At 38.0% G+C, this 13204-nt stretch overlaps 1 protein-coding gene across 2 annotated transcripts in view; it reads left to right on the forward strand.

Moving 5' to 3' along the window:
• The window catches only part of Tsf2 (transferrin 2), a 217944-nt gene that overhangs the window by 33737 nt on the left and 171003 nt on the right, over positions 1-13204 (forward strand). For both annotated transcript variants that reach the window (XM_067144056.2, XM_068226978.1), the window contains exons 4-6: positions 1365-1507; positions 2174-2291; positions 5693-5872. In XM_067144056.2, coding sequence (XP_067000157.2) covers positions 1365-1507; positions 2174-2291; positions 5693-5872 — 441 coding nt within the window. The remainder of the gene's footprint in view (positions 1-1364; positions 1508-2173; positions 2292-5692; positions 5873-13204) is intronic.

A 13204-nucleotide genomic window follows, 5' to 3' on the forward strand; every position in this document is an offset into this window, starting at 1 on the left:
CCTGATGTGATTAATGTATAGAACAAGTATGAAATATACTACCGTACTTAAAAATAAAGGTCTGGCTTTCAACAGCCGCAGTTATCCAAAGAATGCTTCTAGTTTTTATGTATTACATTTGGAAATACAACTCGTAACATATCCTAGTTATCATCTGGTGGTTTGGCCCACTTTGTACAACACGGCTTTATTCAGAAGGGGTAGCTTTTGCTAAACAAACACCAACTGGGAATAACAGAGACCATCTTCAGAAATCATTTGCGAATAGATTCTCACTATTTGGTGTCTATAGTCAGGAACAAAACTATTTTTAAAAGTTTCAAAAAAAGACAGGATCTTGAATGCTCTCGATAGCAGTGATGAAGATGTCATTTGGAATGATGACGCGCCGGTAACAGAGAAGTTGGCGGCACAAGACGACGATAATTCAAATGAAAGCAATGATCATGTTTACTCTGTGGTAGGCCTACTCCTCAACTGACAGAGACAAATGACTGGCCATTAAGTTCTCTTATATTGATATTGCACAATACTATAATATGATACCGTTATCCCTTTTCTCTATGGAGTCGAGGATAAAGTGAGACGAATCTTCAAAGCAAGGTTTTACAACCGGATGTCCTTCCTGACGTCAGCCTCATCACAAGAGTTAATGAGATGAAACGAATGATGTGATTTAAGATAAACTAAAACTGATCATATTTACTTTATATGTAGGCCTAAAGGTCATGCTTTCACCATTTATTACCTTTTTAAATTCCAAAATGCTGCCTTCCAATGAAAATAGCCAGTAAAACTCAGAATACATTCATAGGTTTGTTAAAGATTAGTGCAGAATGTTTACTTGTACAATTTATAGCTCTTTATAGCCTAGCAGTCCTGTGTTCACTGCACAAAATTTGAGGTTATCACATATTGGACCCCCCCCCCCCTACTTTTTTTTGGCTGTAAAACTGGGGGGAAAGGTGGGGGGGGGGTCTAGTATGCAAGTAAATACGATAATTAGTGGTACATAAAATGTAAACCCTATACCATTATTAAATTTTCAAGTTTGGGAATATAAGGCAAGATTTTGTATAGAGAAATCTTGGTTTAACCTCTGTGATCACTAAATGTCCATTCCTGTTGTGGTGTGACCTAGCATCAAGAATAGAATGTAAATATTGCTTCAGTAGTCACTCATTTGGCTTTAACTCTTAACAGTTTGCATTCAGTAACGAGGCCTTACTTGTAATTGAAGTATAAACAGACAATATTGTTCCTCACGGATACTGAGCAAGGTGAGGTAGCATGCATCATTAGGCCTTTACATCTGGTTACTTTTTTTAAAAACTGAGTAATGTAATCTCTTTTTGTTATTTCAGGAAGAATGAATTATTTTTATGCTGTTGCTGTTGTAAAGACGGGCCAGTTGCCGGAAGTACGCTCAATAAGAGACTTGCGAGGAAAGAAAGCTTGCTTTGCTGGTGTTGGGACACAAGCTGGCTGGGTAATACCAGTCTACACCGTATGTATATTGTTTACTTGCTTTACTTTCTTTTTCCTAATTTTTGTTATTCTTTCTGGATGAGTCAGCTATGGGTTATGAAAGTTAATCAAAATAATGTAGTGTAGATTTTTGCGGCTGCTTCTAGAGCTTTCTTCCTTGCCCATATCTTTTTTCTTTTCTTTGTCGTTTTTTAATTTTGTTTGACTTCTTCAGTTGGGTGTCTGGATTATGGTACTTAGTCTTGATTCTTCCATCCTTCCTAGGTGCCCATAAAAATGGAGATGTCTTTCAATAGTGGTGTCCATTAAAAGATCTTGTTTTAAGGTATATTACTTCATTGGGCCTTTTCTTCTTCTTCTTCTTCTTCTTCTTCTTCTTCTTCTTTGAACAAGGGCTGGAACTCTCAACAGTGATTTCTAAATAATGCTTTGTTTATGAAATATCTTCCATAGTGAATTTATGTGGGATGTGAAATTAATATGCCTACTACTTTGAGCTAGTTCTTTTCCTTATGACAATGAATTTTATGCTGTCTGATGGTTTGAATCATTGTGTTTTTGTCTTCATATCATCTTGGTCTTGGTAGTGTATTAAAGTATTGAATGAAAGAAATGTATTATTTGTTTGCTGACTGTTTAACACATTTTTGTCATGTTATTACACACCTTTGTGTTTCTGTTATAGTTGATGAAAGAAGGTGGCATGGAGATAATTGATTGCAATAATCATGTCAAGTCTGCCATCAACTTCTTCGGTCCTAGTTGTGCTGTTAATTCACTTGTTGACAAGTATAATCCTATTGGTAAGTTTAGTATGAATTCTGTAATTTATTCTAAAGTACATTGTATAACATAAGAAAAAGTACTTCTTCTCGTTTTTCTGGGACTATACAATAACTTACCATGATGTCTAATAAGTAACTTAAAAATAATTAGTGAACGTACATAAGGATGCAAGAGATGCTTATGTAGTAAATTAGTTCAAGAAGAAATATTTCAAGTTAATATCTTCATCATTCGGAAAGGATGAATCCAATTCTAGATACTGCTGTAGACCAGATGTGCTCACACTGGGCATTTCATTCCGCAGGTGCCCACCACTGTAAGCGGGCGGGCAGGCAGGCGATGAGCTTATGCTGTTCAACTGCAGTGACTTTGTTGTTACATCATAAGTTTTGAAGGTTGGGCGAAGTTTTCCCAGTCACTCTCGATCACTGCGACGATACACGAGTTGGAAATGGAGGCAGATAATAATGGATGAAAGAGGGCAGAAATCCATGTCATTTTTATTTTACGTTGTAAGAAATAAGTTATTTATGTTCATTCCAGTTTATGTATTTTGACCGGATACAATAAAGAGGCCAACAACCTCAAATATTTTTGTAATGTACGTAATGAATTACAATTTTCACTATTAGATTTTAAGAGGTGCTTTAGAAGCATTTCTAATATAATACAGAGTTAAGGTGGATAGGCTGTGTCTTGTGGTTGCTTGGGTTTAAGTTATCTAATAAAACCAACAATCCAATCATGCGAATACTATCAGGTTATTTATGTGAAGGCATAGTGTACGTCTATTTGGTAGATGCATTTACATTGGTGTTGTACTTCAATCTTGGATAGTAAATATCTATGTCCCCACTCATGACGAAACCCCCTCGCCATTCAGAGGCTACCTATTATCATTGGACGCCTGATAAGTTTACTGTTTTCAAATTCAGTGAAAGGGGAAATTCAAACAACACTACAATATTGTGCAAAATCAAGCAGTAAACTTGTTGAACTATGTAAATATATTATTTTTTGCTGAATAAATAACAGTAATTTTACTTTTTAAGAAATAGAAATACTGTCATTCCCATCCAAGAAATTGTCAATCGTAGCTTGTACGCTTAAAACCTGTACCTTTGTAAATTGTAACACAAAAATTATAATGTGTTAGTTTTCTTTGAATGTATAAATATAAGAAAATAAAACTGACTGTTTATATCAAGAGCAGTAATAACAAACCGGAATCTCTTGCGATTATAGTATTTTTTCTTAAATACTGTACCTCATTCAGCATTTTGCTGAGTAGTGGAGGAGAGCTTTGTAATGACAATCAAACATCACTGTTCCTTTCCGTGCAAAGTGCGCTCGCTCGCTTCTCGCTACTACGTAAGCCCGGCCGCACTGGGCTAGTCTCAACGGGCGCCCAGCTGAGCACCTCTGGTGTAGATTGTCAAGCTCTAGGGAGATTACAGGTGACATGTTGAAATCAGTGTGAAATGACACTAAACGGTGGAGGCCTCTAACAAAGTAGAGTTACCATATCCTTTTCAGTAATTTTTACCATTTGAAAAAATGAAGAAACTTGATGCAGTAGAACCTCGATAATTCAAAATCGGTTAATTCAAAATCCCGCCTAATTTGAAGAAGCTCTCGTTCCTGAAAACATGAGATACAGTTTTGCATGTTATTTAAATTGTTTAATTCGAAATACGGATAATTCGTAATTCGAAGTACAATGTCGGCCCCATTACCGAAATTCAGACTTTGAATTCGAAACTGCCTTTACATTTTAAAACAATAGTATGTTACAGAGTAATTTCAACTCGAAATTTATCCGCGTCATAATAGAACGCGAGTTCCGGAACGTCGAGGGGTACCGTAGCTTTCCGCAATTACACTCACTTCGGTGGGTCCACAGTGCGCTTCATGATTACTAAGTTGAATGAAATCGGAATTCTTTTATATTCAACCTTTTAAGGAACGTCGTAATATCACGCAACGGGCAGTGTGCGGAAAAACAGAATCCGCGAACACTGGCGATGCCGACAGTTAACGAAAAAACGTGGCCCATATAATAAATTCGTAGGCAACGAACAATATTGTCATTGGCAATGAAAATGCATGGCTTTATTTTAATGCGAGCGTAAACAGTCTTATGGTTTTAAAGGAGAAAGTGCCAGCCGGGGTATCGTACAAGAGTGGGGGATGGGGGTCATTGTAGTGCATTGCAGTGCACATGGAAGCGAGAAACGTTATTCCCTCGTCATAGGAAAGTTCGATAAGCCACAATGTTTTAAGGCATCGGGCACTTTCCATGCCAGTACAAAGCATCTAAAAATGCAAACAGTATAGAAATCCAAAAAATAATGCATTTGCACAGGGGAACCAGCATAATTTACCCTCGTCTTTGAATTGTGTGATGTTTTTCTTTCGTTGCGTGAGGTTATGTTTGTGAGTGATTTATCCAAGTGCATTATTTGAACATTGTAAATGCACCTTGTTGGATACATGTCGGAAATAGTTTTTTTCCATGGAAACGTTTAAACCGTGCATCGAGGTGTTTGCATGTATTATTGAGTCTTAGAATACTTTGTGACGTGGCAAGTGTTTACATTTCTGAAGTACGAAAGAAATGCCATGGCGGAAAATCGTACAAGGATAGAGTCATAGGAAAGTTCGATTTTAAGGGCATTGGGTATTTTCTGTGCAAATACAAGGCATCTAAAATGCATACAGTATAGTAATCCAATGAATAAAGCACTTCCACATGGTAGCCAGCATAGATTTCTCCTCGTCTTTGAATCGTGTTCTTTTTTCTTTCTTTCGTTGCGTGAGGTTATGTTTGCCAGTGAGATATCCAAGTGTATTATTTGAATACTGTAAATGCACCTTCTTGGAAATATTTTGGAAATAGTTCTTTTTTCATGGTATTTGGAAGGTATAAACTGTGCATGCAGTATCGGGGCTTAGAATATTTTGTAACACAGCAAGGGTTGGTAATTCTGAATTGCGAATTGGCAGTTAATTCAAAATCACGTAATTTGAAGTCCGATTTTTTAGTTCCAACGACTTCGAATTAACGAGGTTTTACTGTATTTCTTTTATTTCTTTGAGATTCATTTTTAATGGATAGTAGTTAATCAGGTTTGTCAGGTCGGTCCAGTCCGTTATGGTAATAGAGTTGTCCATTCAGCCAGAGATTCTGTTCCGAGTGTCGGACAACGAGAAATACCTTGAATCCCTAAAAGGACCGATGGCTTTGGGTGGATGAGTTCTCTTAGGTGGGCTGAGGGTCCTTTCAGGGTAGGAAATGACACTGGAACCCATCAAACAGCATCTATCCCCAGATTAGGGTCAGCTGCAGAAGGCTTCTGTACTATTCAATATTTTAACTAGTCTTATAAATTTTGGAAATTCTCTTTTGTTGTAATAGGTGACAATCCAGACAAATTATGTGCTCTCTGTATTGGGCGCATCCCTGGTGAGAGGTGTACAAGTGCTGATCCATATGCAGGATTTGAGGGAGCTTTCCGTTGCTTGGTTGAGAAAGGCGATATTGCTTTCCTGAAACATACCACAGTGGAAGAAATGACTCGGTCAGTTACAGAATTCAGTAAGTACAGCATAAACCATTCATCCCTTATTTCTTGATCTGAGGCACCTGTTTAACATTAACTTTACATGCCTGATGTGAAGTCAGTTCTTTACTGTGTTCATGTTGGTTCTTGTCTATCTTTTCTGTTGATTCCTTCTCCCACAGTACCTGTCACTGGGTTTACCCTTTGTGTATGTCCCTATCCTCCTCATTCATAAATCAAGGTTGGATTTTTATCCATGACGTATTTGTGTGAAGAAGTGCACTGTTCCCGGTCATCATAGTCATCATCATCATCACCACTTCCCCTTTTCCAGCTGACACCAGCTGGGACCAAATATTGTTCCTCTTCACTTTATTCTGTCTCTCCACCATTCCTCATCCAGCACTGTGTTCCAGTCAAGGTTCCGTTGTCCTGTGCTGTTCTTCACAGAGTCCATCCATCATAATCTTCTTCTCTCTCGTCCTCTCTTCCCTGTCATCTGTCTTTCCAGTGTTTGTCTTGGCAGTATTTCTTCTTTCATCCACTTGATATGTCCATTCATTCATTCATTCATTCATTTATTTAGCTTCCACAGACTGTACAATTACATATTTTGAAATATGCCAACAGTATACGAGTTGTCAAGTGATTTCCTAATACTAACAATAATATATGCACAACAATTAACATTTTGAAAAAGAAGAAAAACAGAAACACCACATACCTCAATGTTAGGACAGCACATCTTAATTTTTTAAATAATATTAATAACCAATATTTACAAGACAAAATAAAAATATATTGGTGTGGTGTTAATAATGTGAACATAGTCAATGTGACATTAACATATTTTTAAGGCTATATACTAGATTACAAGTTAATAAGTAGTAGCATCATTACCAGCACTTCATCATGTATTCTTCTGTACTGTAGAAGCAGCTACTCAGCAGGAGATTTTTTAAAGCTGTGGTAAATGAACTGACGGGACTAATATCTTTAATCGTATTTGGAAGCTTATTATACAATCTGATTCCAACAGAGTCTACATGTCTCAAGGCAATGGTTTTACTCTTGTGTTGGATAAAAATATTATTTCTTGTTCGCGTCTGGTAATTGTGATTGTCAAAATTCTTTCTGAAGTGATCAATATTTTTTTTTCACGTGTAGAATGCATTGCATGATGTATATACTTGGTACTGGGAGTATCCTTGGTCTCTTAAATAATGGTCTGCAATGATCTAACCTGTTACGTCTCAGTATAATTCTGATAGCTCGTTTTTGTATTCGAAAAATAACATCAAGATTTGATTTGTAACAGCCCCAGAGACCAATAGCATAAGTGATGACTGAATGGAAATATCCAAAATATGCCATTCTAACATATTCTTCACTACAACTATTAGACAAAATCCTTAAGGCAAAACAAACAGAACTCAGAGACTTCCCTATTTTTTTAATATGACAATCCCATCTTAATTTTTCATCTATATGGACACCTAAAAATTTTGTGGTCAACGTATTTTCAATTGCATTTGCATTTAATATAAGGTTGTGTTTTTTTGCAGTTTTGTCATGATAGTTAGATGCCTTGAATTCCATGTATTGGGTCTTTTTAAAGTTCAATGTTAATTTGTTTTTCCTGAACAATGATTCTAACCTAGACAGGACTGTATTTGCTGTAGTTTCTATAGACGTAGTGTCAGGATTATTAATAATGAAGTTTGTATCATCAGCATACAGAACTGCTGTTTCTACTTGATTATTGTGAGGAAGATCATTCACATAGATCAAACCACCTCAAGCTGTTCTGTTCCAATTTTTCATTTCTTGTGCATTTAGCTTTTTGTGTGTCTTCATTTCTCACTCTGAATGAGTCCACTCTGAATGTCTCCTCAGGAATTTCATTTCAGCTGCTTGTTCTCTACTCTCATCTCTCTGAGTCATTGTCCAAGTAAATGTAAACTTAAAAACTTTCCAGTCTGACAAACATACAATAATAGTGTGTATTTTATTCCTTTATTTCTTGTTTAATAATGTGGTTTTTTTACAGGTATGTTATAGTGTAATATTTATATTTACCGTATTTCCCGGCATAATCGTCACACTTTTTATACCAAAATTTTCGAAAAAATAGTACGGTGCGACCATTATACGAAGAATTTTTAATACCAGTATTTGTATTACTCAAAAAGTTTATTTATAACTAAATTGTATTTGATACAAATTTAAGATGCACGTAATACTCGCGTTTATACATCAAAATAATTAAAATATTCTAAAATAAAATTAATAATTATTCGCAACAATTCGGCGGACATTTTTCCAACCTGAAAATAAAAATGAACGTAATAAGTTAATTGTCATTAGTTTGAGTATTAAAGTTAAAATATTACACTTGCAAAAAATTATCGCTTTGTTGTGAAATATGGACTTACCGGTACACAATTTATTCCAAATCTTCTGTGACGCTATCGCATGTTTCAGTATCTGATGCGCCGTCCTTGCCGCACTTAATACCAGTATCAGATTCTTTGTCTCTCTGCCACACTGTGTCATCTTCGGATCCGTCTAGTGCATTTGAAATCCCAGTCCTTTTGAAGCTCTTGGAGACTAGTTCAGGTGGTATAAGATCTCACGAGCATAACAAGTCCAAGGGTGGACGCCTGATATTTCCAGCGGGCGTCAATTGCTGATCGCCGCTCATCATCTACTCATTGTAAAATCAACGTAAGTGATCTTTAAAGGGTTTATTAATACATACGTCTAGTGGCTGCAAAGCAGATGTTTGGCCACCAGGAAATGTGTTGTGTCTTATTTTTACTGAGAAGTTGCTTCACTTCCTTCATGAGGTGACCTCGGAAAATATCTAAAACAAGCAGAGCTGGTTGTTTTAGTAGTGCACCGGGTCTTCTATCCCACACAGTTTTAACCCACTCCAGCATGAGTTCTACGTCCATCCAACCCTTTGGTTGCGCTCGTACATGAATTCCACGGGGAAACTGTATATTCTTAGGCATTGTTTTCCTCTTGAAAATGATGTAAGGCGGCAACTTTCTTCCGTCAGCTGTAATGGCTAACATTGCCGTGCATCGCAACTTCTCACTACTGCTGGTTTTCATTAATACACTCCATGATCGTTTTAGCGCAATAGTGCTGTTGCAAGGCATATCAAAAAAGACTGGAGTCTGATCAGCATTACTGATTTGAGAAAGCAAGTACGAAGTTTCCTTGCGCAAACGTATGACAAATCGGTGAAAATTTACAATCTTGTCCGTGTAATCAGCAGGCAACTTTTGGCTTAGTGTTGTTCTCCTTCGCACTGACAGATTGTGTCGTTGCATGAACCCCTTAATCCACCCATGACTCGCCTTAAACTGAGTTATGTTGTGTTTGCGTGCTACCTCCCGTCCCTTAATTTGTAACATTTCATATGATACAATGCAGCCATTGCTACGTATTTCATTGACGTACATAACACTTCTTCGTCAATTATAGGAAACTTCCCTGTTTTAGGACCTCTAAACGCGCATCTAGAAGGGTTTGTGCTTTTTAGCTTGTTTTTTTTTATTTCCGCCAGTCACGCACCAACTTTTCACTCACTGAAAATTTTTTTTTCTGCAGCTCTGTTCCCGTGCTGTTCAGCGAAGGCAATTACGCTTAGCTTGAAGCCCGCAGAATAGTTTCTATATTTACCCATAATCGCATATAAATGCTTCACATGTTAATGTTTTGCATTATAAATGACTTTCCATAATTGTACACTATTAAAACAAATTATTTCTACAAACACCCCAAACACAAATTAAAAATTTAAATTCTCACGCACACATGTCTACAGTAATCACGTCAGTCACAAACAAATAAATGCATCTGTGATCTGTCCATTCCAGAGCAGCCAATACTGTTAGGATGCAAGGAAGCATGCAGCAATTTGTTATCAGTTGAGCTCGTTGGTTGTGACACACTAGTGCACTTGCGCATAGCTCGCAAACCGGAGCACAGACGTCTTCATACATCGTTCTAGCTAGCGCGGTGTAATCTACTCAGTTGACCGTGTTCCGAGACGTCAGTAACAAACATTCATTTTTTCAATTTCTTTTAAACATACGGTAATTAGGTTAATATTTCTTCCCAGTTATTGATGATTTTACATTACATTACTGACGAGTTTATAAAATAAAACTTTAATACCATTGGATAATAATTATCTTGTCTGCTTGGGTAGAAGTTTTCATGACATATAGTTAGATAAGAGTCTAGCGATGACAACTGAGACATCGTAAATAATTCGGCTGACCGTGAGCTGAATAATTCCGTGCAAATCTGCGTTATCATCTTGGATTTCACTTTGTGCGCAATAACGCAGGAGCCGGCCCCATGGTGTAGGGGTAGCGTGCCAGCCTCTTACACGGAGGCTCCGGGTTCAATTCACGGCTGGGTCAGGGAATTTTACCTGTATCTGAGGGCTGGTTTGAGGTTACAATTGAGGAGCTATCTGACGGTGAGATTGCGGCCCCTGTCTAGAGAGTCGAGAATAATGGCCGTGAAGATTCGTCGTGCTGACCACACAACACCTGGTAATCTGCAGGCCTTCGGGTTGAGCAGCGGTCGCTTGCTAGGCCAAGGTCCTTTGCAACTGTTGCGCCAGGGGCGGATGGTTGTAATAACGCAGAATTCTATCAGTCCTCTTGTCTACTAGTGTGTGTTGGTACCGGTATTTCCTGGCGACGTTGCCGATAAGCGATAACTTACAGCCTTACGTATTTCAAATGAGAACTTATAATATTTATGTGGTGAATAAATTGTACACTGTCTCGCGACCACGTTGTCAAACTGCCGATAGCCTACCGGTAAGCCATGCGTCGTACATATACCGGTATTATTTATTTATACTTTGTGCAACATCTCGCAAATGTGACTGTGTTGCCAAATTGTCCATAAACCATACACATATTTAAATTGTGCATTCATTTGCAACTTACATTGCAGTTCCATTTACCTTTTAACCAGATTGCGTCAACAAAATTTGGACGTGCGACGATTATGCGATTAAATGTTTGAAGTCTGATTTTTGTATTGAAAATAAAGGATGCGATGATTACGCAGTGGCGACAATTATGCCGGGAAATATGATAAATTGTGTGTTTCGCAGACTGGGAAGCTTCTTTACATTTAAACCAAGTCAACGCTGAAAAGTATGGCTTTCTTTTTAACAAATCTTCGTCCAGGTTTCTGCTACATATGTCGTTATAGGTGAGTAATAAATATCCTTTGTACATGACTTCTTTAGCCTTCATTGGTAGATCTTAATTCCATATTAACCTCTGTACCTGCTGGTAAAAGGCACCCCCCACTTGTATTTTTTACTCATTTCCATATCCATTCTTTCATTTTTTCCAGTTCCTTGTCTCCAATTTTGATAGCTCCTTTTCCTTCTTTACTTCCTCTACACATCACCATTTTCTTGCTCATCTCCATGTTGATCCTCAATCCTCATTGTTCACTCCTTCAATTCAGAACATTCAGCTGTTTTAGTACCTCCTCATCTTCTCCCCAGATCACATCATCATCCGCAAACATCATTACATTCATTCTTTCCCCTCTATAATCTTCCCTTGCTGCCTTTATGATGCCATTCCTCACCATTATGAATAGTAAAGGTGGCAACACACTCCCTTGTTTTAGTCCATTTTCGATTCCAAACCATTCTGATCTACCCACTGTTGTCTTCACACAGTTGTAACAGTTATCATATATTGCTTTTATCATTATTATTAGTTTCCTTGCCAATACCCCTTTGTGTCAGGCTTTCCCAGACTTTTGTTCTGTGGGTGCTGGCTGATGCCTTTTCTATGTCTATAAAAGTCACTACCGAGCTCGATAGCTGCAGTCGCCTAAGTGCGGCCAGTATCCAGTATTCGGGAGATAGTAGGTTCGAACCCCACTGTCGGCAGCCCTGAAAATGGTTTTCCATGGTTTCCCATTTTCACACCTGGCAAATGCTGGGGCTGTACCTTAATTAAGGCCATGGCCGCTTCCTTCCCACTGCTAGCCCTTCCCTGTCCCATCGTCGCCATAAGACCTATCTGTGTCGGTGCGACGTAAAGCAACTAGCAAACAAAAATTAACAAAGTCATTACTATATCCTTCCCATATTCCCAGTGCCTTTCCATGATATGTCTCAGAGTGAAAATTAGTTCTACAGTTGACCTTCCACTTCTTAATCCAAATTGTTGTTCTTTTAACTGAATTTCCACCTTTACTATAATTCTTCTTTCCAGTATCCTTTCCATTATCATGGCAACTGGGGAGAGGATGGTGATTCCTCTGTAGTTACCACACATCTTGTCTCCTGTCCTATTCATCTTTGCTAGTAGCTTTACCTCGCACCGACACAGATAGGTCTTATGGCGACAATGGGATAGGAAAGGGCTAGGAGTTGGAAGGAAGCGGCCGTGGCCTTAATTAAGGTATAGCCCCAGCATTTGCCTGGTGTAAAAATGGAAAACCACGGAAAACCATCTTCAGGGCTGCCGACAGTGCCTATTCATCTTAATAATGGATAGAATACTGAATAATGTGAAAGAGGTACCGGGAGTAGAGGATTAACTCATGTGTTACAGTGGAACCTCGATTCTCCGTTTTTGGAGGGACCACAGAAAAAAAACATACAGCACGGGAAAACGGAAAATCCAGGAACGAATGAACCATCAATAATTTGTCTAAACATCATACAAATGAAATATGTACACTTATAATTTTATAGACTTATATTCGGACAAAAAGAGTAATAGGCAATCCCAAAACCTCCCATGGCTTTATGTATGTAACGTGCAACACCTGTTCTGGTCTCGATAACATAATTGTGTACAATAATACTAAAATACTACTCTAAATTGGTGCTACTTAAGAAGGAGCAGTTTCGATTCCTGCCTGAAAGCCCAGTGAATATACAGTGCCCTGAGGTAAATGCCGAAAACCTGTTTGGCGATACAGTCGAGAAAAGTAAAAAAATAAACATCTAATCCTGGACATAATGTAGACGTTTTGCAAGTATGAACATTTGACGAAATTCGTTCCATCTTCAAGTAGAGTTGTAGAAATGCTCTCTGTCTCCTTCCAATTGTTGTGGACATAATGCTTTATGATTTCCACAGATTCTTTAAACAATACCACCCGAATGCGATGCTAGGATGGTCCCTTTTGCAAGTTCACCGCTGATTGGCTTTCCAGTACAGTACTTCTTCAAATTACTGCAATGACGAGACGTTAACACCAAAATCCATAAGTATGCCATAGCCGTCCTTTCGTGAGATGCAGTTTCTTGAAAAACACGTGATCGAGCATTTAGCGTTGATGGGACTGAA

This window comes from Anabrus simplex, chromosome 3 (assembly GCF_040414725.1).
Source record: "Anabrus simplex isolate iqAnaSimp1 chromosome 3, ASM4041472v1, whole genome shotgun sequence".
Lineage (NCBI taxonomy): Eukaryota > Metazoa > Arthropoda > Insecta > Orthoptera > Tettigoniidae > Anabrus > Anabrus simplex.